Raw genomic sequence first — 27795 nt, forward strand, 5'->3', positions numbered from 1 at the left:
CATACTGTGCAACATTCCATACCAACCAGTAACATCTCCATAGAGACAGACGAGTAGAAAAGTTACACTGTGTCCCTTTAAATTGTAACCTTTGAGGATAGAACAGAGTTAGTCCGGGTCCTAACATTGGCCTGTGTAACTGTAGCTTCATGTTTGAGTGGCCTTTCACTCACCTCTATCTGTAAGCCTGAGATTTACCCCACCCCTTTCATCAGCGTCCAGTCATAACAAAGCAGGAACTAGAACAGCACCCCAGATCCAGAGAAGGGTGCCTGGCGGGACTTTGCGATTAGGGACTAAACACAGACAGTCCAGATATGTGGCTGCAGACCTCCGCTGTCAGGGACCGACTCTGTGGGGCTGTGCAGGAAAGGAAAAAATGTGTCTGGCAGAGTAGGACCAGGTCTAAACCCAGGTATATAACAGGCCATAATCTAGGACTAAACTAGGTCTAAAAAGAGACTACATCATTTTCACTGTAGTTCTAATCAAGAAATAAACCAAAGAAGGAAATATAAATTGATAAAATTAACTCTAAATGAGTCAAGCCCACAAACTGAAGAGCTGTTCAAGTAGTGGCTGAAGGAGCTTGCGTACAACAGTGCATGTCCCTGACAGTGCAGGCCCCTGACAGGTGAGGTCCCTGACAGTGCAGGTCCCTTACAGGTGAGGTCCCTGACAGGTGCAGGTCTCTGACACTGCAGGTCTCTGGCAGGTGTGGTCTGCAGCCTGAAGCTCCACACACAGGCTGATTAAACAGAGCAGTGAAGGAGGAAGTGGAATAAAAGGCTTTAGTCACACGTGGCACATTTTAACTATGTTTTAAAAGCTCCAGATTCTGCCCGGTCAGACTTTAAACTTCTGACTTCTATCCTTGGTATTTCCTGGTATTTAGGGCTGTGGTATCGTGGTATCGTGGTATCGTAATCGGTATCGAGAAGCGAGTCTGTTCCTTTAGCATCATGACAACACTACTGGAGTTTAAAATATGTGTTTTGGAAATGCATGTTTTTATGTGCAAAATGACAGCAGAGGGCATCTAGAGGGCAGCTAGAACGCATTTGTTTGAGCATTAAAAAGTGAGTTTGTTTGAAGGTAAAACAACCTCCTGGTGAGAGGGAGAAGACAGGATAACCACTGTGCCACACTCGTGTCTTGCATCATGTTTTCCAGTAAACGGCGGTTGGGTCGGGTCTGGTTTGTGGTCGGCTGTAAACATAAACTTTGGTCCAAATGTTACAGGGCCAACGGGACTTTATTGAATTAGAGTCACTCCTCGATGAGGTCATGTGACTCTGGAGCGCCCCTGGAGTTTAGACCTGAGAGAGCGGGAAAGAGAGGGAGAGAGGGACAGAGGGAGGGGGAGTGAGAGAGGGAAAGAAAGAGACAGTAAGAGGGAGGGAGGAAGAGAGAGAAATTGGGGAGAGAGCGGGGAGGGGAGGGAAAAAGGGGGGGAAAGAGAGAGAGATGAGGTGAGGAAGAGAGAGTGGGGAGAGGTGGGGCAGGCGGAGAGAGAGAGGAGAGGTAGAGAAGTAGGGAAGAGTGAGGGAGAAAAAAGCAAGGGGTAGAGAAAGAGAAAGGGTACGTGAGGGGGAGAGTGAAGGAGAACCACATTAAAAAACATGAGGTTGTTTTTTGACAGAGCCCAGACCAGGACTGAACCACAGAATCTGAGCAGAGACAAGAGAATTTAAAGAGACTCTCTCCCATGTTACAATGTTGTTCCCTCATCAAAAATCTGCCTGAAGAGGTTTTAGATGTCATCCACGCATGTTTGAGTAATCTAGTGATCTCTACCTGGCTCTGTTAAAACTCTCCTTATGGTTAGCTGTAAGATTCTGTTCAAAGCTCCTCCCATAAGCCTACATCGCCCATGCTCTCTATAAATATATAAAAAGATCATACAAAACTGTGCACTACAACTTTACAAACCTGATGTGATGTGCAGAAGTTTCATTAACGCAGATTGTGTTGCGATAGCGCTCTGAAGGGGGAGGGGCTTATAAAACATGCTGATATGTTGTTTTTGGGCAAATTTTCAAAACAATAAAGGGTAATATGGTGATCTAAATATGTTATGTGTTACTGTTAATACCCCATAGAAGTAAAACACCCCCTCTTTAATACCTCATAGAAGTAAAATACTCCCTTTTTAATACACCATAGAAGTAAAATACCCCCCTTTAATACCCCATAGAAGTAAAATACCCCCCTTTAATACCCTATAGAGGTAAATACTCCCTTTTTAAGTAACTGTCGCTGAAGGTTAGACTGGACTTGTCCCTGAGGGTAAAGCTGGTTTCTTTCTTTGTATTCAGTAGCTCTGACAGTGGACCCCAGTAGATCTGGAGCTGTTCTCTCTGTGTCTTGGCTGTGCACAGGTAGAACATGCCAACTTACTCAGGGCCTCAGTACTTTACCCTTCTTTAAACACATAATAATGCTTAGATGTTTCCATATCCCATCAGCCTCTTGTGTTTTTCCTCCTCTGTGACTCACGAACTGGATTCTTCGGCTGCAATGTCTCTGGGAACACTGCTGTTAAAGCCGCTGTGTTTAAAGTGAAAGTTTGAGATGTTTTAGCTCGAGGCGTCTGCAGTTTGTGGTTTTTTTCATTGGCGTTCCCTCGTTCTCTCTGGTGTCTCTGGTGTCTCTTTTGTCTCTGGTGTCCCGTTTAGAACCAGATTTAGATTTTCCCACTGAACCAGGGGCACATCAGGGCAGAGCTGAAAAAACACATCCAAACAATATAAAAATAACTTGAAATCAGGTCATTAAAGAGGGGGTATTCTGCAAGATGGACTTTATCGAGCACCCATGCTCCTCCACGACAATTCTCCATTAATATACATAAACTTTAAAACTGTACACTACAACTTCACAAACCTGATGTGATGTGCAGTAGTTTCATTCGTGGCATGCAGTTCTGATTTTGTTGTGATAGCGCTCTGAAGGGGGAGCGACATGTGTTTAACAGGCAATGTTTTACACACAAATCCTGTATATTTAGGCTGAGTTCTACTCTCAGACTGAATACACTCTGTTCCACCTTTTGATAGTAAAAGCCAAAAGTAAAATCTGTCAACTGGACAAAAAGTTGTAGGAGTGAAGACGTTTCACTGCTCATCCAAGCCGCTTCTTCAGTTCTGGTCAGATTGCTGGTGGACACTGACTTATATGTATCTGGTCAGATTGGTCCAGTTGACAGATTTTACTTTTGGCTTTTACTATGGATCAGACCTGGACGACTGAGGGATTACACAGACATCCACCCTGTGATGTCATGTGGTCATACAGGGAGTGCTCCATTGTGTTTTTAAACTCTATACACCTTCGCTAGAAACACTTGAATGATTTCATCCCTGGAATTGCCAATCTCTACTGAACTAAAGGTAAGAAGTAGCTGTGCAAACTACCACTTCATGACATCACAAGTTGGAACAGAGCATTTTGAGCTTTGGAGATGTAGAGAGACTAATAATAAAGGGTTACTCAAATATGTGTGAATGATACAAAACACATCTCCAAGTATATTTTTGAAGAATGCAAATTTATAAACACAGATCAAAAATAGTGACACAGTTTTAACCCATGCTGGGCGAGCCTTTTGTGCAGTGTGATCATAGCAGGTCTATGGTCTTCTCTTCCGCTGTTCTCTGGTTTTGTTTTTGTTTTTTTCTGTAGATTTTTTAAATTCCAGACTCGGCTCGGACTTCCACGGCCTCAGGCATCGGACATCTTCCCCAAACCCCAAAAGTCCCAAAGTCCACTGTTCTATCCGAGACTCTTTAAATCCCTCTGTTCTGACTGATCTTCAAATATAAGTACATAAAAAGCAAGTATGTGTTCTAATCAGAGGGTCGAGTCTAACACATGCCTCTATTTAAAAAAAAAAAAGTCTCACTAATTTGATTTCTAATTTGTAAATATTTCAGTAATTTTTTGTCCAAACTCCACTATGAACTGAGTAGCAGCTATCCACAATAATTTTTAAATTAGCAAAAAAGTAAACCAGCTTGAAGACATATTGGGTTTTTACATGCAAAATAACATTCACCCATGTTCTAACATTGTACCCTCATCAAAACACATGCCTGAAGAGATTTTAGATCCATGCATGTTTGAATAATTTAGCGATCTCTACCGGGCCCTATTCAAACCCTCCTTATAGTTAGCAGTACGAGCCAGCACAAGGCTCCACCAGCAAACCTACATCACCTATGTGCCCACATTACAATTCTCTATAAATGTACAAAAACATGATACAAAACTAACTTCACAAACCTGATATGATGTGCAGTATTTTCATTAGACAGATGCACGCTGATTGTGTTGTGACAGTGTTCTGAAGAGAGAGTGACTTAGCCCAGAAAGCGAACGGAGGGGAGACTCAGAGCGTCATAAACAAAGTCAAAAATTAAAGTGAAACTTTGTTTAACTTTGTTAATATGGGGAATTCTGAATTTTCAAAACAATAAAAGGTAACATATTGATCTAAATATGTTATGTGTTACAGTTAATACCCCATAGAAGTAAAACACCCCCCTTTAATACCCCATAGAAGTAAAATACCCCCCTTTAATACCCCATAGAAGTAAAATACCCCCCTTTAATACCCCATAAAAGTAAAATACCCCCCCTTTAATAACCCATAGAAGTAAAATACCCCCCTTTAATACCCTATAGAAGTAAAATACCCCCCCCTTTAATAACCCATAGAAGTAAAATACCCCCCTTTAATACCCCATAGAAGTAAATACTCCCTTTTTAAGTAACTGTGGCTGAAGGTTAGACTGGACTTGTCCCTGAGGGTAAAGCTGGTTTCTTTCTTTGTATTCAGTAGCTCTGACAGTGGACCCCAGTAGATCTGGAGCTGTTCTCTCTGTGTCTCAGCTGTGCACAGGTAGAACATGCCAACTTACTCAGGGCCTCAGTACTTTACCCTAACCTCATGTTTTAGAGCAATGCTTCTCAAATGGTGGTACGCAAGCTCCTTCAGGTATTATGTAGATTACTTGGAAATGTATGTATTGTTTTTGTCCTGCTATGCAACATTCCTTGTTTAAAAATAGTATAACACTGTTTAAGTTCTGTTTAAATCCTGTTTAAATCCTGTTTAAATCCTGTTTAAGTCCTGTTTTAGACCTGTTTAAGTCCTGTTTTAGACCTGTTTTAGACCTGGTTTAGACCTGGATTAAATCTGGTTTAGACCTGGATTAAATCTGGTTTAGACCTCGATTAAACTTGGTTTAGACCTGGTTTAGATCTGGTGGTGCTCAGAAGACAAAATTTCATTTCTTAGTTACTTGATGCAAAATGTTGAATATCTGTCTGTAGAGCTCATTTTTGTTCTGGTCTCCTCAAGGTCCAAACTGCAGAGGTCTGTCCCTGGACTTAGGACCATTGATGGACTGCCCACAGACCTTGCACCAAATCTCTGCTCCAGCCCAGATCCTGGTTCTAGACCTGGTCTTGGTCCTGGTCGCAGGTGGAGTCCAGTCTCAGGGTCCTTTCTCTCTCTGTGTCAGAATCAGCTCCATCAGAGCAGAGATCTGCTGCAGCGCCACCTCTCAGAGATCAGGTGAAACTTCTTCCTGTCCTCTTGTTTCTTGTCTCTCACACATAGGGTCTCTGTCAGATAATGTCCTTTTCATTGGACAGATAATCCTGACACAAAACCCTACACTGCGGCTTTAATGGAGAGATAAGACCTGATTTTCTACCCCTCCCTCCTCACTCACATTTAACACAGAAAACAGGCCAGTGTCTAAAAATTGAACCAAATAGTGCAAAAATATCACCCTTATTTTGAAGATTATGACACACAGGGAGGACATCTGACTCATAGGGATGTTTCAGAACATGTTTGCAGAGGTCTAAACTACAGGGTTAGCAGCTTTTACACAGAATAAGATCCTATGGAGACACAGGGAGGGCATCTGACAGACAGGTAGGGCATCTGACACACAGGGAGGGTATCTGACCCACTTGTGATATATGTGCAGACTCTATAGTCCACTGTGACTGCATCTCCCTCCTCTAGAGAAAGTATTGATTCTACAGTGATGGTCCATAGCCTGAGGAGCAGCCACACGTGTGCACAAAGACCCTCTCTTCACTCTCACTGCAGCGACCCCATGAGAGACACGACCTTTGACTTCTGAACTGTACCTGCTGGGTCACCGTGGGGTCACAGCAGGATGGGGTTTAGAGACGCGACAGGAACAAAAACTCCACTAATAGAGATGGATCGCTCCCAAACAGAAAGTGCAATACAATACAGGGACATGACTCTAAAATAGGACCAAAACTAAGTACCAAAAATCTGATACTAATCAATACTAACACTTGTATCGAAACTAGATACTGTTTTAGATACTTTTTGCAGGTATCGATACTAAAAAAGGTATCGATACTAAAAACTCCCATTCCCCAAAAAGTCCCATTCACAGGACAGAACATTTCCTGAATAGCTTTCGAATGATCTTGAGCTGTATCAGAACAAGTATAAGACACATGGACTAGTACACACTCATGGACCACTATGGAACCTACCTGAACCACTGAGGGATTACACAGACACAAGTTATGTTGTTTGTTTTACTACCATTTAATATTGAAAATCACATTCTATTGTCTAAAGAAAGAGTGTTTAAAATGTTAGTATCGTGACAACACTAAAACTAGGGCTGTCAACTGAATCACACTTTAACCAGCAGTGGTCTGATGTTCACTGATCAGTTTGTGTTTTTAAAGGGGATGTCTACAGCCAGTCCTTTGTGAGTAAAAACATGAGGTTTAACAGACACAGGACTGATAGAGGAAGACATTTGAATGTTTTTGTGTTTGTCACTGGTTAAAATTTGATTATTTATTGACCTTATTTGGCCCCACCCACTTTTGCCTCCAAACTTGTCTAAGTCTAATTCTCTCTGTGGTGGCACTCTCGCTTAAACAGGATCCCGTTAAGTTCCAACACATTCTACATCCTGTTTGAATCCAGGAGGGTTTGGAACGGTACCATCAAGCGGGACAAGCTTCCTTAGAACATGAGATGGTCCAGCAGCTTCTCAATTGTGTGATGTGTTCATAGCGAACCTGCTAGCTGCTGCATTCCAAATAGGAAGTGAGCAAACTGTGGCCCCTCCATCTGTAACTGCTGCTGTGAGGCTCATCATTTTAATGTTCATTTGAAGATATGAACATTAAAAACGGACAAATCAGGTGCCTTCTTCCCCCAGAGGTCACTCCTGATAGCGTTAGCAACAGGTTTGATTGATGTTGCCTGCTCCCTGTTAAAGCAGTAGTGTGGGCTGGAAGGGGCGTTACCTTGAACAGCCTCAATGCGGATTGGCTCTTTGGTTGCTACGGTACTCACGGTTGGAATTCCAAATATGGAACTTCGCTCCAAATTTACCGCTATAACAGCTAGCCTTGATTAGCTTCATTTGACTGGAGCAGAACTCTTTGGATAATGTCACACTCACTTAGCAACCTCCCGATTAATATATGAATAGGAAGATCAGAAGACATTGTGATTGGAACATTGTGATGGATCAGTGTGCGTGCAAACATGCAGGCTCGCCACTCCACAGATCTGACTTGTGACCCGGTGGCAGAACATAACTCTAATTAAATTCTAGTTAAAGCAATTGTATCTCCATGGAGACAGGACAGCCATGGCCCCTTACCAAAAAGTTAAATAGTGCAGCTTTAATTCAATTCAAATGGATTTACTACCAAGAATAGGTACATTTACCTGAGTAACTTTTTAAAGAAATGGTACTTTTCGAAGTGTACTCTTTCTTGCAGCTCCTTCAGATATGATTTAGTTCGGCTCATTTTTGTGTCTCTTTGAAAACACCACATTTCATGTTTGGTCAAATCACCTTCATTTTAAATTATAAATCGAGCCTGCACCAATGTAAAAGGTCTTTTGTCTCAATTTCCAAACCAGTGTCCAGGTGACCTCTGACCTCTGAAACCTTCTCTACATTGTTTTATATTTGCAGAGCTCATTCTGGAGGCACTTGAAGTTTAGACCTGTTCTGAAATACACTGCAGATTATTTCTTATATCTTTCAACTGAAGCCCTTTGAAAACACACATGAGCACTTCTGGATTACACCCCCCCTCCTGCCCTCACCTCATCCCCTCCTCCTCCCCTCTCTTCCTCTCCCCCGCTTCTCTTCTCCTCCTCTTCTCATCTCTTCCTCCTCTCTCTACAGTCCTATAGTCCTGTCCCTGTTGCTAAATGGCCTCTTCACAGACCAAATGTCTCTCTCCTCTCCTACTTCTTTCCTCTTCTCCTCCTCTCTTCCCCCTCATCTCCTCCCCCTATTCTCCTCCTCTCCTCCTCTTCTCTTCTCCTCCTTTCCTCATCTCTTCCTCCTCTCTCTACAGTCCTATAGTCCAGTCCCTGTTGCTAGGTGGCCTCTTCACAGACCAAACGTCTCTATTTACATTATTTTATATTTAACTCGGCAGCATGAATCCAGTCATGTTTGATCGTCTGTGATTCCTTTGAACGTAGATGATGGCTCCTAAAATGGCTTCTCTTTAAAAAAAAAAACTAAACATGTGGAATATTTAGCTGGCATTCCTCATTCATTTGTGTCAGAGAGAGACGCCTCTAATGTCATGATTTAGGGAGGATTTAGGAGCAGGCTGTTTTAGAATGACCTTTCCATCGCACTTTGAGACAGGAGGAGCTTTGAGTTACTCCTGGTTTAATGCTAGCATGTTAAAGTGTAGATGACGGCTTAGACTCATTTAAAGGTAATTTACATGGTTTTAATACAATTCTTGCCTAGTTTTGGTGAAGTTCATGATTTTACTTCCTGGTTGGACACGGGCAGCAGATGTGACATAGGTAGAGGTAATTATATAACTGCTACCCAGCAACCATAATGTAAACAAGGCTCTATACACAATTGATACTTTGCAGCTGATGTTGTCTACATACTCTGAGTGGGTGATGCTAACTGGAGGTTCTTCTCTGTCTAAAGCTCTGTTACTCAAGTTAGACTTTAGTGTGAGCTTTATTCCAACACAATCTGACTTCATAAAAAATTCATTTAGATGGAGCTACAACTGGTGAGATTTTTGCTGTTAAACACGTCCCTCTAAAATAACATTACAGTCATAAGCTAGCTAGCATTAGCCAATGTTTTTTTCAGTCTTGAACATTATTGCATATCTATTTTGATGGAGCAGAGAATGAAAAGGTTAGTATTAGTTCTTCTGTTTTCCCTTGAAGCACAAAAATACCCCACAAACAGATGAATTGTAGGTATCTCATTAAAGGCCTGTTCTGACCCAGACTCAGCGAGGAAGGGGGGTCTCCTAAATGCCCCCATCCCACCCCCCCGACTCCAGCTCCCTGTCTGGGGTTACCCTCCTCTGGTCTCCCCTCAGAGAGCTTCATTGTCCCGGGCTCCGGGGCAGAGGGCTCCCAGCGAGGGGTCTATCCCAGCCAGAGCAGCGCCAAAGCAAAGCCCCGAGCCAAAGCAGTCCCCTGTCTGACCCCCACCACCTCCAGCTTCTGTGGAGAGGGTCAGGAGGCAGCAGACCACCAGGGAGACCAGGACTAGACCAGGACAGAACCAGGGGTAAACCAGGACTAGAGCAGGACTGAATCAGGACTGAACCAGGACTGAACCAAGACTGAAGCAGGACTGAACCAATACTAAACCAGGGGCTAAAGCAGAACTAGCTTAGCTAGTTTATATATTATTGTCATATATAGTCAAGTCAGTTATAATCAGGCGTTGTGCTGTTTTCAGTGGTATGTGTCATTTGGACAAAAAAATAAAAAAAGATTCTGCATTAGTTCCTCATTGAGGGCTAGTGATCAGTTCTGAGAGAGGAGATGGATGCTGCTAGAGCTTAACTTGAGCAGGGTCAAAGCGGGGCTAGCCTAAATTTTACAGAGCTACCATTTAGGCTACGCTGATCAGGGACAGTCCCAGTTTTGAGCCCTGTGTCCTCTGTCCCCGTGGATTTATACAAAACCATCTGTCCCAGTTTTACACAGGAAATTAAGAAATTAAATATTTTTGACCAATTTGATCCCTAGCAACAGTAAAGAAGTGGATATGTTGTTGTTTCAAAATACAGAAAACTGTGCTTGAAAATGGGTAAAATAAAATGCACCAACTGAAGTTTCTCAGATTATTAATTGGAGACAGATGTGTGAGTCCTGAATGGAGCAAGTGCAGAATAACATTCTTAATTACACTCTATATTCACACTGTATTATTACCAACCAAACCAGCCCAGGGGTGAACTAGTTTTTCATTTAAAAATTTGCTCACACTATTTAATGTGCTTTGAGGATTTAAACATTCTGAAAATATCATGTTATGAAAATAGAGAAGAATCTCTACAAAACCGTCCCTTTGTGAAATCTGGGGATGCCCTGTCATCTGAACACAGTTTGAATTCACATAAATACATTGTGCTCTATGGGAGAATTCTTTCTAGGCCCAGTCGATGCAGTACCTGGAGCGGCCACTGAGCAAACTTGCCCCAGGACAGAGGGCAGTGTCCAGGTCTTATTCTAGATCCATGTTTACTGTCAGCATGAAAGTTTTGAATATGTTCATGCCAAATGTTGAGTTGTTCAATAGGCCGACGCAAATAATAATATTTATTATTTATTCCCTGCAGTGCTGCCTCATCTCCACTAGAGGAGCTAGAGATTTACTGTAGACACCTGGACGAGGAGTTTCACCTGGCTCAAGAACAGCGCTTTGAGCACGAGTATGGAGAGATGAGCACAACGCTCCCTCTGGAGCAAAGAGAGGAGGAGCGAGAGGAAGAAGAGGAGAGAGAGGAGGTCAAGATGAAGGAGCAGACCAGATACACCCCCACAGCTCCACCCCAAGAGGAGAGAGAGGCTGACTTCAGGTTAGGAACAGACGATTCTGACAAAAATGTATGTATTTTTAATTGGATAGCAGAAGGTCCCTGTACATGTTTTGGTGGTTTAAGTATTACACAAAACTAAACATTGCTTATACCCTTGTTTATGGCGAGAAAACAACTTCATAATACAGGTGAAAGCTCAAACATACCTGTCAAACGCACCTGTCGGGAACAGTCAGACCCATCTCCAGATCTTGAGCCCTTAGTATTGGTCAGGACTACTTTAGCTGGAGAATGTGACCTGTTGGGTTGATGGAAACCGGAGGAAACCCATCCAGACGCAGGGAGAACATGCAAAGTCCACACAGACACAGAAAGAACACGCAAACTCCACACAGATACAGGGAGAACATGCGAGCCCCACACAGAAGCGCCCACTCCTTGCTAAACCAGCAGTGCGGGAGGGAAGGGGCATTACCTTCAATAACCTGCTCCGGATTGGCTCTTTGGTTGCTATGATACTCGCAGTCAGAATTCCTAATATGGGGCTTGTCTCCAAATTGGAGATGTCACATTCCTTTAGTCCACTTCTTTATAGTCTGTAAAGGGAGCGTTAGATTTGACATAACTCCAGTTAGCATTGGAGCCAAGTGTTCGAGCTGTAGCAATGGACAGAGAGTTTTGCATCTATGTATGTCTGTGATCTGTACCAGGGGTCTCCAACCTATAGCTTGGGAGATACCAGTAGCTCTCCAGCCCCTTCCAAGTAGCTTGAGAAAGGATTTCTGAATTATATGCAATGTACGGGAATAACAAAAAATTGATTAATTACCACTCTAAATGTATCATTTTGATGGCTAACTTTGTAGACTAATAAATGAACAATGGTTTATGTTTTATAGGCATCTAACTGTGCCCCATCTAAGGCTAGCTATGGTACTTTTACTCAATTTTTTGCTTCTGCATAGCTCTCTGGCATTGTCGTTTTGTAAAGGTATGTGTACTAACACCAGCTCTGACTGCTTGAGTTTCCAACCTGAGACCTTCTGGCTGTGGGGCGAGTACTTATCCCTATGCCATGATGAATGAACACTATACCTTTAATAAGCAGATGTGATTATGTTCAAAAGTGCTTTTCTTTTAGCGTTTACAGATTGTTGAACACATCTCCATGGTAATAGTGACATGTGAGCACCGCCGCTGTGGTCTCATATTTATAAAACTCCACATTCCTGCTCCGTCTCTGAACATGCCTGAATCCTCCTCCTCCCTCTTCCTCCTCCACTTTCCTCCCTCCTCCTCCCACTTCACTTTTGATACGGGTCTTATTTTAGCGGCCGGCGCGTTACAGGTCTCCACGGCAATCATTCGTCATCATTTCAGCCTCTTCTGTGTGATTTAGCACTGCAGATCTCTAATGCTCTTCCATCTTCTCCTCCAGACCCCCGGGAGCACAGCCAGATGTTTGCCCACGAGTAAATCTGCGTTTGTGGAAGACGGAGGAGCGGTGACATCATACTAACGTTAACGCTAACTCTCTCTGTGTGATTGTTTTTTTTATGGAAAAGTGAAAGAGAGGCACTAAGACGGGAGTGGACAGCGCCCCCCCCAGACACAGAGGAGAGGGAGCGGGCGGCTGTGGTCATACAGGTAACATGTCAAGTCAAATCATGTTTTTTCACACTTAAGTTAGAGTCAAGTCCAGTCCTTTTAAAGCAACACTGCGTTACTTTCTGTAACTGGTGGTCACCTGCATGATTCTATAGATATAGAAAGTTAAAGCTATACTTTGGAACGGTATCCATGGAGATAGTTTGAGGCCAGTTAAAAGGACAACATTTCCATAGAGACAAGCAGGAAAAGGTCCAGGACAAATAAGAGTCAGGTCTGTGGAGATACACACCCACCCACAGTAAGGATCTTTATTTTTATAGGTTTTTCATTGCATTAAAAACATTTTTTTTTTTTTAAACAAACAAAAAGACATGCTTTTCTTTTAGTCTAAAAGTTACATACTGAGGCTTTAAATGCTCCACTGCAGTCCTCCCCTCCTCCCAGCTTCCTCTCTTCTCTGCTCATCCTCCTGCTGCCACCTCTCCTATACTCCTCCCACTCATCTCCTTCTCTCCTCCTCTCCTGTCCCCTCCTCTCACCTCTGTCCTCTCTCCTCTCCTCCTCCTCTACGTCCCTCTCTTCCTCTCCTCCCCTCTCCTCCTCTCCTCTCCCCTCCTCCACCTCCTCACCTCCTCTTCTTCTCCTCTCTCCTTTGCTCCTCTCTCCTCTCTCCCCCCTCCTCTCTTCTCTCCTCCTCTCCTCCTCCTCTTTTCCTCTTGTCTTGTTCCCTGGGGAGTCAGAGGATTTAATGCTGTTTCTTTTGTCTCCTCTAAGCCTGGAGTCACTCAGAGTTCACTAAACACAAGAATCCTAAAGAGTTTCATCTCTTAATAGAAAATGATGTTGTTTAAGACACGGTTTGTAATGGGCAGTGGGCAGCAGACAGGGGGCAGTTTGTTGTTGCTGTTGTTGTTGTGTCCCTGTTCTCTCCTGTGTCCTGTACAGTGTGGAGGGAGATACAACATGACTTTCTCTGCAGTGGTACTCAAACCTGTAAATTATCTCTGACCCTGCTGAACAGACCACTCTGGTATAACTCTCTCTCCTCTTCCTCCTCCTCCTCCTCTCTTTATTCTCCCCCCTTTGCTTCTTCTCCTTCCTTTCCCCTCTTTCCCTCTCATCCTCTCCCCCCACTCTCTGGCTCTCCTCCTTCTCTCTCCTTCTCATTATTCCACCCTCTCACCTCCTCCTCTCTCTCTTCCCCCTTGCTTCTCCCTTTCCTCTCTTTCTCATTCTTTTTCTTCTCTCTCCTTCTCTCTTCCCTCTCTCTCTGTTTCAGGCGTGTTGGCGGGGGTGCCGTCTGAGGGGAAGGCTGCGACTCGCTTTAGCCCAGACACAGAGCTCTGATCCTGGGTGTGAAGACGAACTAGAGGCCCTGGATCTGGAGGAGTTTGTCGTGGATCAGGTTTGTACAGAAAGAGTGACCTGGTTTATGGTTAATATCTGGGCCTATCCACATGAAAGAAAAACTGGCACAGAGTTCAGCGTCTTCTTTGTCAGTTTAAATAAACCAAAGTCACATGATTTTTTCACAGTATCCTCAGAAAGTGCAGCCATTATTCAACCCCAAAGACACGAGTATCGTCAAAGGACTTTAACATATACATAAGATTAATATGACAAGTTTGTGGAGCCAACCCAAACTAATAACGAGAAGGTTCAACATTTGTGGAGCAGAAGTTTGAGGATTTATTCAAAAACACTTAAATTGAAGACTTTAAAGACAAGACAATGTAGAACACCAAGAGGAAGAGAGAGAAAACAAAACAAACTCAAATAAGAATGTTTATATAATTATGAATCATCAATGGCTAAAGTATGACTGTCTGAGCATATATAGCCTCAGCCTAATGATATACATATTGATACTTTGCAGTGACATCACACTGGGGGTGTTCTGCATGTATGTCTATGGCGGAATGTTCAGCCATTTCCATGGTGACACAATGCACACATTAGCAAACACTGTCAAGATAAGATTGTCTGAAAACAAAAAAAATTTACAAAATTTAAACAGCACATTTTCAGGAGGCTTTGATCAATCCAGGCGATCATGGTCCTGTTTAGGAGTTTGATTTTCAACAAAAATGTGAGAGTGACAGAAAAAACCTTTTGGCTATTGCTAGCTAGCTTGTGACTGTAATGTTATTTGAGCGGGACTTGTTTAACAGCATAAACCAGCTCACCTGTTGTAGTTCCAGTTAAGTCAATTCTTTATGATGAGATTGTGTTAAAAAAAAAAAAATCAGATTAAAGTCTAACTTGAGTAACAGCTTCAGAGAGAGCAGTGCCTCCAGTTAGCTTCACCCCCAAGGAAATATTGATGTTATGTATCAACATAAGATTTAAAGCTACCACCTGTAAATTTATTTGATTTTTTTCCCCAGTAGATGTTGAAACCTGTTTCCCCTCCCTCACCTGGCCCCTCCCCTCACTTGACCTTTGTTTAGACTCTTCTTCTGTCAGACCAAAGCTGGCAATGGTCTAATTACCGATAGTAGCTTTAACTTGAGCTTTTCCTGAAGGCGTCTCTAGACAGCGGTTGGTCATTGGACTGGGAAGACTTAAGTGAGAGTCATGTTCCTGATCTGGAGCCTCTGTTTGTGAAGGTACAACAAGACCTCTCCACACTTATATATAGTATATGTTATACTGTACATTGTATTAACACAATGAGTGAGACACTACATAGATGTGTTACACCTCCATAAGAGGGTGCTGCTCCTCTTCTGCCCGTCTCTTTTCTCTCCTTCTCCTCTGTCTCTATCTCATTCTATTGCCTTCCTTCTATCTCCCATCCTCCCCTCTCACTCCCTTTCTCCCCCTTTTCTTTCTTTTTCTCTCATTCTATCTTCTGTCTCCCTCTCTCCACCCCCTGCTGCTTTCCCTTTTTCTTTTTCTCTGCATCTATCTTTCTTCTTTTCTTTTTACCTCCCCCTCCTTCTTCTTTCTCTTTCTACCTTTGTGTCCCATTCCCATTCTGCTCTCCCCCTCTTACCCCCTCTCTCTTTCTCTCTCTCCCTCTCTCTCCCTCCTCCTCTTTCCCTCTGTTGCTCCTCTGTCTCCCTCTTTCTGTCTTCCTGCACTCTCTCCCTCTCCTCTCACCCCCTCCTCTCTTTCTCTCTCTCCCCTTCCTCCTTCTTTCTTTCTCTCTCTCTCTCTAGTCTCCCTCTCTCTGCCCCCCCTCCTTCTTCTCTCTTTCTCTTTGTCTCTTCCTCTCTCTCTGTCCCCCCCCTCTCTTTCCCCCTCTTCCTTCTGTCTTTCTCCTCCTCTTTCTCTCTGTCCTCCCTCTCTCTCTCTTCTTTTGACTTACACTCACACTTCAAAGCCCAGATGAACCTCTGAGCTCGCACACTGAGTGAAAATAAGCTTGAGGATAATTAAAGTGTAGATGTGACTTAAATATGAGCATTCCTTCAACGTAAAAACTCCAAAATCCTCCAAGAAAAACAGAGCAGGGACTGGACATGGCTGTGTGTCTTCTGCTTCATATATTTGTAATGTACACAACTCTAACAGCAACATGTCTGGAGAGAGCCATAACTCCTCATCCAAGTGTCCGCCATCACCGCCTCACAAAACAATCGCCTATTGTTTTAACAGAGGTAAAATCTCCCAGGAATTCAGCCCGCTCCCCTCCGAGAGAGCTGGAGTCTAACCCACAACCTCTTTGCTGAAGGGAGGAGACAGGATAACCACTCTACTACAGTCACACAAGGAGAACATGAACACTCCACTCCGAGAGATCAGGAGTCTAACCCATAACCCCCTCACTGAAGGAATTAAACAGGATAACCACTCTGCCACAGTAACACAGGGGGCTCTCCATTGGGGGGCAGACTAACAGTGTATTGTCCCCAGGCTCGTGGCTCCTCTTTTTGGGCTCCTCCTTCAGTGACAGACCTAAGACCCAAACAGGCCTGGAGCTCTGACACCGCTGGAGACACCCCACCCCCCCTCTCTGTCAGGTGGGGCTCATTTTTATGTATAAAAGCCCATAGATTGTATATATAAATGGACATAGCTAACCTGCTAGCCGCTGCGCTCCAAATAGGAAGTCAGCAAGGGCGTGCTCCATCGGCTCCAATTCACTTTACATTGAAAAACTGTGCCCCCTCTCTCTGTAACTGATGCTGTTATGCTCATCATTTTGGTCTTAAAATGTTTGTATTAACCTGCTCTACATGATCTTGAACTTGGTCAGACTGCAGATGTGTGGACCTGGTTAATATCTCTGTAATCACTGAGCCTATTCACATGAAACAAAAACTGGCATGTTGTTTTCAAATGAACTGAGGTGAAATTTGAACTGTTGATTATTACCGGTAAATATTTCAAATTGTTTGTGGGTGTAATTTCAGGAGCAGATCCCCTCCCCCTTCAGCGCTGCTCAGTGGGCTCTCAGAACGATCTGAGAAGATTCTGGAAGAATGGTAAATATCTGTATTTAAAGGCCCACATTACTATTATTACTATTCTCTGATCTGTGTTATAATGGTGTTTCCTCATCACAAACAGACCTGGAGTTTCATTCACACTTGTTTAACACACAAACCCTGCATATTTAGGCTGAGTTCTTCTCTCAAACAGAAAACACTCTGTTCCACCTGGTGATGACATGTGATAATACAGGAGGTGCTCCACTGTGTTTTTAAACTCCACACACCTTCGCTATAATAATTTAGATAATTTCAGCCCTGAAATTTCCAATCTTTATTGAACTACCACTTCATGACATCACAAGGTGGAACAGAGCATTTTGAGTTTTGGAAATATGACAGACTAATAATAAAGTGTTACTCAAACATGTGTGAATAAAACAAAACAAAACAAAACACAACTCCAGGTCTGTTTTTGATGAGGTAACAACATTATAACATGGTTTAAAACTAATATAATGTAATATAGGACCTTCAAAATAAAACTATTTTATTTTAAAGACACAAATTCCTCACTCACACATTCATACACAAGCATTACACTACATTACACTGGGATAACTACAGGTGTGTGAAGGGAAGTGTTTTGCCCAAGGACACAGCAGCATGAGCTAACACATTTGTCTCCACAAAACAATTCCAATCCAACAATAGACCTTCAAACCAGTCAGAGATGGGTCTAAACCTCTGACCTCCTGATTGGTGGTGAGCCACTGTTTCCCTGTATGAGCTTCTGATGTTTCTTCTTCAGACCACTCAAGTTTGACTTTGTGGTTTTGTCTGCACACGACAGAGAACACAAGTCCCTCACACATGCAGCCTCATGAGTGTGACACTGGACAGGCCCATTTCAGCCCATAATAATAACAATAACAATAACAATAATAATAATAATAATAACAATAATAATAATAATAATGCCTTACAGTTGTATTACTCTTTATATCTCTCTGTAGTCATTATTCAATGTAATGGTTTAATGGAACCTCTGACCTTCTGGTTGATGGGTGTGCTCTAACTATCTGTGTGTGACTCAGGGGCTTCAGAGACAGACACACAGCTCTGCTTATGCTGAGGAGAGCGAGGAAGATGAGGTCCAGACCAGAGGAGATCAGATCAGAGGAGCAGAAGATCAGAGGTGAGTCTGAGGGGGGTTGTGCTTGATCTGACTGAGGAGAACTCTGGTGCATGTACAGCTAAAGCACGAGCCGTTTGTGTTTTAAAAAGTGAGGGGATCGCAGTTTGATCATGAAGAAACTATCAATCAATATCACTCTGTGTCAACAAGGGGGAGTTTAAGCTCACAGTAGAAAATCTCAAACAAAAATCTGAGTGCAGCTCAACAGGTTGAGTCATCAGATCTGTGACAGGGCAGTGTGAAGCGAGTAACACCCCTGAAGACAAAAGCGTACCTCCTCTGTGTCCTCTATGTCCTGCAGCATCACAGCAGCCTCGTGGGGGCGCCAGGTGAACTCTGGAGAAGTCCTCTTCTAAGCCTCTCTCTGTCTGCTCTATTGTTTCAGTCGGTGATGAGACGGGCCATTCCCTCTGGAAAATGTTCTGCTATATTTAGTGTAGGAACCACATTGCATTGTTGTAAGAAGTCTGTAGCATTTCAGAGCTAGCATAGCTAGCTCCATGCAGGGTCGCCATGGATACAGGAAAAACAAACTGCTGAAAAGTATTTAACTATCATCCCTTGAACTGTGCATGCTGCACTTCTGAGTTGACCCTAATCCCCAAAACACAAGCCAAAAACTAAAAAAATTCAAAGTTTAAAAACTGACCAGTGTGCCAACCTCTCAGCCAGAGGAGCAGACAACCAGGACCGTGGCAACCACAGAATATAAAAGTAATACTACTATTAGTATTACTACATCTACTATTCTAAACTGCAAGTCAACTAGAGGCACGTTTTCACCAGCCTTACTCTTCTCTACCCATGTCTGGAGTATTTCCACCAGCCTTTCTTAACAGTACCAAGTAGTTTTTAGTTTAATGCTAAGCAGTTTTGTCTCTGATTGGTCAGAGTTCTGGCGGGATCAATGTTTACCACAGAGTTTCCATAGATATTGATTTGTTGTGGGGCAGATTCCATGGATACAGTACCCCAACCTACAGTAACCCAACCTTGATCCGGCTATTTTGACAAATTTTAGACCTGTGTCCCACTTGCCCTTCCTGTCCAAGGTCTTGGAGAAAATTGTTTTCTTACAGTTACATTCTTTTCTGGAAAACAATCACATTTTTGAAAAATTCTCTTTGATCTCTGGTGTGCCACAGGGATCCATTTTGGGCCCTGTTTTATTTTCTCTATGCATGATGCCCTTAGGTGCAGTTATTTCAAATCACAATGTGTCCTTCCATCTGTATGCAGATGATTTACAAATCTACCTGCTAGTTGTTCCTGATTCCTCTGACAGTCTGGAATCCATCAAAAGATGTCTAGATGATATCAAACTCTGGCTGTCTCAGAATTTCCTCTGCTTGAATAAGGATAAAACTGAATGCATTGTGTTTGGAACATCCAACCTGCCCAGTATCTCAGCTCCTTGTCTTATTGCTTTGGGCCCCCATTTTAATCATGTTGTCAAAAACTTGGGGGTGAATTTGGACAGCGGTCTATAATTTGACAAACAAATAGACTCTGTGGTCAGAGCAAGCTTTTTTCAGCTCCGCCTCCTGGCGAAGTCAAACCCTTCTTGAACCGTGGTGACCTGGAGAAAGCCATCCACACCTTCATCAGCTCCCGCATAGACAATTGTAACGCTCTCTACGCAGGGATTAACCAAGCTGATCTTCACCGCCTGCAGCTCGTGCAAAATGCTGCTGCCCACCTGCTCACGAACAGTCGCAAACATGACCACATCTCCCCTGTCCTGTACTCTTTGCACTGGCTCCCTGTCCAATTCAGAATTAATTTTAAAATTGTAATGTTTGTTTTTAAAGCACTAAATGGCCTTGCACCTTCTTATCTGTGTGAGATTTTGACCCCTCATCTGCTGGGCAACATCTGCTGGAGGTCCCCCGGTCCCGGTGCAAACACTGCTGCGATCGTTCTTTTGCAGTGGCCGGTCTCGAACTCTGGAACTCGTTGCCCATTGAGTTGCGTTCCATCTCTGACCTGCCTCTGTTTAAAGCCAAACTGAAAACGTATTTATTTAGAACGGCTTTCAGCACTTAGTGGCCCTGTGACTCTTTCCTTATTTTAATGGTGTAATGTGCTCTGTTGATTTGTATGATGTTTATTGTTTTTAATCGTGTTTTTAATGTTGTACAGCACTTTGGGCAGCTTTGGTTGTTGGAAGGTGCTATAGAAATAAAGTTTGATTGATTCTACAGAGCAATGGAAACACAACCAGGCCGAGTAGGACTGGTGAAAATGAGGCTCTATATATGTTTTATTTTACAGTGTACTATTTCTTCATGAGTAAAAGTCAGTGTGACATGTAATAGACTTCATGACTGGAGTAAAACAGATTTGTATTTCCTTTATAATTAATATCCTTTATTGCCAAAGCCTGATCACGTCTGAGCTCTCAAGTTAAGCAGGACTTGGTCTGGTCAGTACTTGGATGACTGACCGGTACCACGTGCCATAATGGGACAGCAGTGACTCTAATGCAAACTGTTGTTGTGTCCTTAGGCAAGACACTTCATCCATATTATCTTATCATCAGTGGATATCCATTTGGAGTTTGCCGATTAATCAACCAGAACCAGGCCTGCCCCAGTCGGCCGTGTGCCCTGTACCCAGCTTTAGGCTCCTCTCTCTGGGGCTAGTGTTCAGGCCCGAGTGCTCCTTCTGGAGATGATTAGAGCTCAGGGAGATCCCTGCTCAGATATCCGCCTCTTGGTGTTTATGTTTGGGGCACGTGGATAGGACTGACCCACTCCAAACCTGATCAGCTTTCAGACCAGCAGGCCAACTGCAGCAGACCACTGAAAACACACTTTTTTGTACTAGCATTTTCAAAAACAACCAATCCTCTAGCCAAGGTAGTCCTGACCAAGACCTGCTCAGGTCTGGAGAGGGGTCCCACTGCTCCTGACAGGTTTAACCCAGAGACACTGAAGGATGAGTCAGATGCACATTTCACCCAGAGACACTGAAGGATGAGTCAAATACACATATTTTCATAAAGGACCAATAAAGTGTATCTTAACTTTAAACTTAATGATTAAACACATGTAGTTTAGTCCTGGTTTAGTCCTGATTTATTCATGATTTAGTCCTGGTTTAGTCCTAGTTAATCCTCATTTGGTCCTGGTTTAGTCCTGGTTTAGTCCTGGTTTAGTCCTGGTTTAGTCCTGATTTAGTCCTGGTTTAGTCCTGGTTTTGGCCTGGTTCAGTCCTGGTTCAGTCCTGGTTCAGTCCTGGTTTAGTCTAAAGCGAGAGGAGACTGTAATGTAGCTAGATGCTCAAAGAAACTTTTCCTTCCTCTATTCATTAAGCAAAGTTTAATAGGTTAGATTTTTTAAAATTCATTTCAGGGTATTTCCAATGTTTTTTATAGTTTCAAGGAAAATGATCAGTTTGTAACTTTTTGAATTAGCTTTTTTTTTTTTTTACTCCAGTGACTCAAAAAATCTAACCTTAAAAATGACAAATTCTAAACTAGAAAATCATGGAAACGTGTCACATGCACATGAGGGTTTTTTTTCTAATTCTAACTTGGTTTTGTGGAATAAAACCTATCTTCTGTTGTAAATATACTGATGAGTGGTCTAACCTGGTATAAATTATTTTTCACATTTTTTGCAATTTTAAGTAACAGATATTTATTTTTGTGACTCAAGATAAAATCCAAATTCTGTCCTTGGCTCTAGGAACATTGACACATTCATATTTTTTTTCCATAGCGCTCGTCCAGCTTTCAATACTTTTCCATGTTTACAGTTTTCCTGTTTCAGCTTTTCCCCAAACATCCGCGTCCAAGCTCTCCCGGTTAGCTCCTTGTTTGTTTCCTGTCTCCTTCTGCTGTCTCCTGCCTCCTGTCTCCTAAGCACTTAACTGAATTTCACACTCTGAGCTCCTACAAACGTGCGCTGAAATCCAAGCTGCTGTTTAGGCTCTGAAATACAAAATAACTTTATTAACGTGAGCTGTGTGCGCATTCACCGCTCTTCATCTGGTTTGGATTTGGGATGCCTCTCCTCGCTGCAGGGCCACAGTCTGACAGAAAGAGGAGCTTAAAGTGCCCATGACAGGTTAAACGATTAATTTCACTAACTTTCACAAATCATTTCTAGTTTTTAAAATTTTCTTGAAGTTCATAATGTTACTTCCTGGTTGGACACGGGCAGCACATTTCATACATAGACGTAGTTCCATAACTGTTACCTAGCAACCATAATGTAAAGAAGTTCCACTGGTCTAAATTACATAATAGTTATACATACAAATAAATAAAAATAAAAAATGCCTTCCTTGTGTTGATATTGCCTATATTTTTGTAGTTTTCTTCACAAACTGCCACTTAACTGATGTAAACCTATGACAACCACAAGTACTATCCCAAAAAACCAAGTAACTTTGCAGCTGATGTCATCAACATTCCCCATGGGCATGATACTAACTGTAGGCACTGCTCTGTCTGAAACTGTTACTCAAATTAGACTTTTATCTGAGCTTTATTTTAACACAATCTAACTATAAAGAACTGACTGGAAGCTATAACTATAACAGGTGAGCTGATTTGTGCAGTTAAACAAGTCCGTCTCAAATTACATTACAGTCACAAGATAGCTAGCATTAGCCAACAGTTTTTCAGTTAATCACTCTGACCTTTTTGTGTAAAATCAAACTCCTAAACAAGACCATAAACATTCAGATTGATCACGGGCTCCTGAAAATGTTCCCTTTAAATCCATTTTGGTTTTTATCTGTAGTTTTCAGACTATTTTGCAAACATGTTTTAAATGTGAGCATTGTGTTGCCATGGTAACTGCTGAACATTCCACCATAGACATGCATGGCCCTGCAAAATATCAATTACAGGTGTTTTTATTATTAACAATACCTTGTAAAACAGACGGTCTTTCTGTGGTAGAGCTTTTTCCACTCTCTGTGTCTGCTTGTTGTGTGCAGGAGGAGCGACCGAGCTGCAGAGAAGACCTTCAAAGATACACAGGTGAGACTCTGACAGGGGAGACACGTGAGACTCTGATAGGTGAGACTTGACAGATCAATTAAAAAGTCACTTAAGGAGTCAGTGTTCTGTTTTTGTTTAGTTTTTTAAGCTTTCTACCATGTTATAACGTTGTGCCTTATTAAAAAAAAAAAAAAGGAAATTTGCCCTAATCGAACCCTCCTGATGGTTAGCTGTAAGATTCTGTACAAGGCTCCACCCACACGCCTACGTCACACATGCTCCCACATAACAGTTCTTCATAAATATATAAAAAACATGATACAAAACTGTACACTATAACTTCACAAACCTGATGTGATGTGCAGTAGTTTCATTAGTGGGATGTAGCTGATTGTGTTGCGATAGCGCTCTGAGGGGGGAGTGACTTAGCATGGAGAGCAAAGGGAGGGGGGACTCAGAGCATCAGAAACAAAAGTGAAACTTATAAAACATGTCAATGTGTTGTTTTGGGTGAATATAGCATTTTCAAAACAATGTGGTGTTACAGTTAATACCCATAGAAGTAAAATATTCCCTCTTAAATGATCGAGACAACACAACGGAAAAGTTAAGTCACAAAACTTAATAACAGTCCCAAGCCTGTTGAAATGTACTGTATGCTCATTTGTGAATATAAGATAAATCTAATTAAATTACTAATGAAATGAAATAAATTAGAATGTAATGATTCTCTGTTTGATTTCAGTGAGAGTTTCTTACCAAAGATGAGCTGGGACATTCTGAAGGGAGGCAGAGTGCAGCTGGTGGTGAGGACCACTTTTATTTTTCAGTGAAATACAAAAACAATATAAAAAAAAATGGTTGACCAGTTTGAATGGACTGAATATGTTCTGAATAGTTCTGAATGTGTTTTATTAAAGTTGTATTTGTTACATAAACCCCTGTCTCTGTGCTCAGACTGACCCGGGCCGTGTGCGTCTGACCTCTCACTCCTGCCCCAGCATCAGTTTACCTTCAAAAACACGTGAGTTTACTTCACATATTTTTATTTCTAATCTGTTCTGTTGTTCATGAGGCGCGGGAGTGCATGTGGAGCAGAGCCAGTGTTCTGTCTCATTCTCTGGTGTTTTCATCAAAATCTCCAAAATTAAAATCCACAAATGTGTATGTTAGTGCCAAACTCCATAATAAACCCCAGTCTACTCACAGTGGGGCAGGGGCTCTAGCGCTGACTGTTGTTGTGTCCTTGTACAAGACACTTCACCCACTTTCTCATACTAAATGGATCTAAAGTGAATCAGAAAATATATTTTGATTCTAGTTTAAGGCTCTGCCCCTGAACAGAAGGAGCTGGATCTCCACTCGTCATATTTGTTTGTTTGTTTAGCTTTCATTTTTAATTATAAGTTTAATTCTGTTTTTAATTATATTTTGCACATTTATCTTGTCATAATTTTTGTCAGCATCATATTTTTGTTGAGTAAAACAAAATAAAAATGACACATCTGCACAGGTCCCATAAAGATGAAATACAAACTGTATGTTCTGTTGGACTGAAGCCGTCACAGGCTCAGTGGACCTCATTATGAATGGCTAAAGTAGCATTTTTCTTATTGTGATCTGAGTAAATCTATTTTTATTCAAAAGACTCAAGTGTTGTAACGTGTTGAAATGAGTACAGATCTGTGGCATCATGAGTCTAAATGAGGTTTGGAGCTAAAGCCGGACACTGTAATGACCCTGTGTTTGTGAGACGAGCAGATGACCAGAGGAATCCTGAGCTTAAATAGACCTCTGTCCCATAAGTGGATAAGTGGAGTCTGCTGAGACAGACCAAATCACAAACACGGGACACACACACACACGGGACACACACGCACACACTAAAGCTACTAAAGTTAAAGCTTTAGTAGGGGACATTTGTGCAGATGTGTTTAGTGATGAAGCTGTGATAAGCTCATAGAACACAGTGAGACTGCACAGGCTTCACACCTTCAGTCAGTGAAATATCAGAAAAGAGACACACATTGCAGGTTTAACCCAGAGACACTGAAGGATACACGTTTAACATTTGAAATTCCCACAATTATTATATTTGACTTGTTCAGATTATATTGTTATCTGAATGATTCTGATTATGAATTCACTGATTAATCCTGAAATCCTCCAGATTCAAACAGTTTGCTCCTTTGTGTTTGAACAAAACTAACTCCACCTGGAAACTTGTGTTTTTGATTTAAAAGAACTGAACCAAAGACTGAAATAATCTGGACTAAAGACAGACTTAACCTTAAGAAAATAAACAGCACAGTCTGCAGAGTTAAAGGAAGAGAGGAGAAAGGGAGGGAAGGAAAGAGGGGACAGAGTGAAGGAAAGTGGAGAAAGAAAGATTTTTAAGAGGGAAATTTTTGAGAGAGAAGGTAAAAAGGACAGAGATGAAGGGAAGAGAGTGAGGAGAGAAAGATGACAAGGAGAGAGAAGAGCATAGGGAAGGAGAAAGAGAAATGAGAGACGATGAAAGGAGAGAAAGGATGGAGAGAGGAGAGGACAGAGAGAAAGTAGAGAGTGGCGTGTGTGGTGTCCTGCTGTGCTCAGGGTCAGGCCGTGAGGATAAACCCACAGATCACAGCTCGATTTGAGCCTGAGTCTGCACCACAGGCCCCTCTGTGTGTGGGACTACCAGAGAAGGAGTGAAAGATCAGAGAAGAAGAGGGAAGGAGGGAGAGAGATAAAGGTGTGAGACAACCAGAGAGAGGGAGGAGAGTGGAGAGAGATGAGAGAAGAGGAGGGATGAGAAGGAGAGAGAGATGTGGGACAACCAGAGAGAAGGAGAGAGTGAAAGAGAGTGGAGAGACATATGAGAGAAGAGAAGGGGAGAAAAGGAGAGAGAGAAGAGGAGGGAAAGGGAGAGAGATTTGTGGGACAGTCGGAGAGAGAGGAAGATAAGTGGGAGAAAATGGGAGAGAGGGGATGAGGAAGCGAGAGAGAGAGAGAAAGAGAGGAGGGAAAGAGGGAAAGACTTCTCTCATCAGGGAATGAGAGAGAGTGGGAGGAGAGACAGAGGACAGAGAGGGGGATCCCTCTGTGTTAAACACTGAAAACTCCAAAATACAGACACAGTTTACACAAGGAAGGTGTTTTTATTTTTATCATTTTAATCATAACTACTGTGTAATTTGTTTACATTATGATTGCTAGGTAACAGTGTTTGTCACATCTGCTGCTGTATCCATCCAGGAAGTAAATGATAAACTTCACCAGAATTTAAAAACAAGAAAAAACTAGGACTAAACCAGAACTAAACCATGTCTTGAGTTGTCCCTTTTCTGTTCCAGGCTCCGTGTTCCCAGGTCCCAAACGCATTTCTTCGGCTCCGACTCAAAAAGAGAGAATTTCATTTAGAGACAAAAAACTTCAACTGAGCTCAGGTTGGGGCTCAGGCAAGAAGAGGACTAAACCAGGACTAAACCAGGACTAAACCAGGACTGAACCAGGACTAAACCAGGACTGAACCAGGACTAAACCAGGACTGCTATAAATTGCACTTAATCATTTGATTCTGTCACATTTTGTTTTTATCATTAAATATTCATTAAATATTTGTTCTCTTTTTAGTCGTTCTTTTTGTGAATTTGACCCAGAGACTCAGACAGAGGACAGATCTTTGGGTCTTTGGGTCCAGAGTCTGGTCCAAACTGGATCAACAGGAAGTGGCAATTTAAAGAAAACTCTCATATACACGTTTAGACTGTATGTCAGAAAACACCAACATATGTATAGACTTCATTACATCAGCCCCATTGTATCTGCTCTGTAGTTATTATAATTTCTGGCATCTGTGGATTGTTATGTCATAATTTACACATTTTAAATCACAGTATTCATCTAGATCGACTTAATAAAAGAAACAAATCCACTGACTTGCGTGTTAGAAGACTGCGGTACCCAATGAGAGCTGACGATGCCGTAAGCGTCATCACAACAAAGCGCCGCATGGTGTTGGCGCCCCCTATGGATAGCTGTGCAGCCCATTTTTTTTTTTTACATCTGTACGAAAATGACTATGCAACACTGCCAAATGCTACAAGTGTCCCCGATTAAGAAAATAAAACAAGGAAGTGTGTACGTCACAGTGGGCGTGTACTGGTGGAGGTGAAAACAGGGTTAGATCGACAAAATGGCGTCTTGAAAATAAGAGATTAAAGATACTCAAACATGAATCACTCCAAATACAACTTCAGAAGCTCAATGAGAAGAAATGACTATAACAGAGTTAAAGATCTGAAAGGTCCAGTTTGAAGAATAAGTGTGAGTTAAACAATAACCAAGCAGCTCTAAACCAGGACAAAATCAGGACTAAACCAGGACTGTTCTTGTCATGTCCTGGAGGCAGTTGGACTGTCGAGTTCTGTCTCTCTGCTTTTAAATCCCACAGACATTAAACCCGTGAAGCCGCCATCTTTGTTAGAACTGTTTACTTTTGGTTCGGACTATAGACTGGATCTGACTCGTATGAAACTGGATCCACTTTTAGACCAAACCTCTGGCCGCAAGACAGGATGAAGGCACATGCAGGAGGTCTCTGGAAGAACAGGTCTGAAGCCAACAAGAACCCAAATCTATAAACGTCTGCAAAGACTGAAAGGAGAAAACCAGGACTACACCAGGACTACACCAGGATTAGATCAGGACAAAGCCAGGACTCAACAAGGTTTAGGTGTGGACTAGACCAGTACTAAACAAGGACAAGAACAGGAATAAACTGGTACCAAACCAGG

General features: G+C 42.3%; 1 protein-coding gene across 1 annotated transcript; it reads left to right on the forward strand.

Moving 5' to 3' along the window:
• The first annotated feature begins 10846 nt into the window (after positions 1-10846).
• lrriq1 (leucine-rich repeats and IQ motif containing 1) lies at positions 10847-26541 on the forward strand. The gene is made up of 11 exons (XM_055222566.1): positions 10847-10911; positions 12438-12519; positions 13763-13888; positions 15009-15092; positions 16345-16451; positions 16845-16916; positions 17960-18060; positions 23014-23056; positions 23763-23823; positions 23975-24041; positions 26353-26541. Exons 1-11 carry the CDS (start codon positions 10847-10849, stop codon positions 26493-26495), a joined length of 951 nt encoding a protein of 316 aa, XP_055078541.1. The 3' UTR covers positions 26496-26541.
• The last annotated feature ends 1254 nt before the right edge of the window (positions 26542-27795 follow it).

Source organism: Periophthalmus magnuspinnatus, chromosome 6 (genome assembly GCF_009829125.3).
Source record: "Periophthalmus magnuspinnatus isolate fPerMag1 chromosome 6, fPerMag1.2.pri, whole genome shotgun sequence".
NCBI lineage: Eukaryota > Metazoa > Chordata > Actinopteri > Gobiiformes > Gobiidae > Periophthalmus > Periophthalmus magnuspinnatus.

Bases quoted from the DNA above. Each gene is read 5' to 3' on its own strand.
- lrriq1 (XM_055222566.1), top strand. From the start codon at position 10,847: ATGAAGGAGCAGACCAGATACACCCCCACAGCTCCACCCCAAGAGGAG. The intron at 10,912-12,437 runs GTTAGGAACAGA...TTTATGGAAAAG, and splicing joins GAGAGAGAGGCTGACTTCAG to TGAAAGAGAGGCACTAAGAC. The intron at 16,917-17,959 runs GTAAATATCTGT...TGTGTGACTCAG, and splicing joins GAGAAGATTCTGGAAGAATG to GGGCTTCAGAGACAGACACA.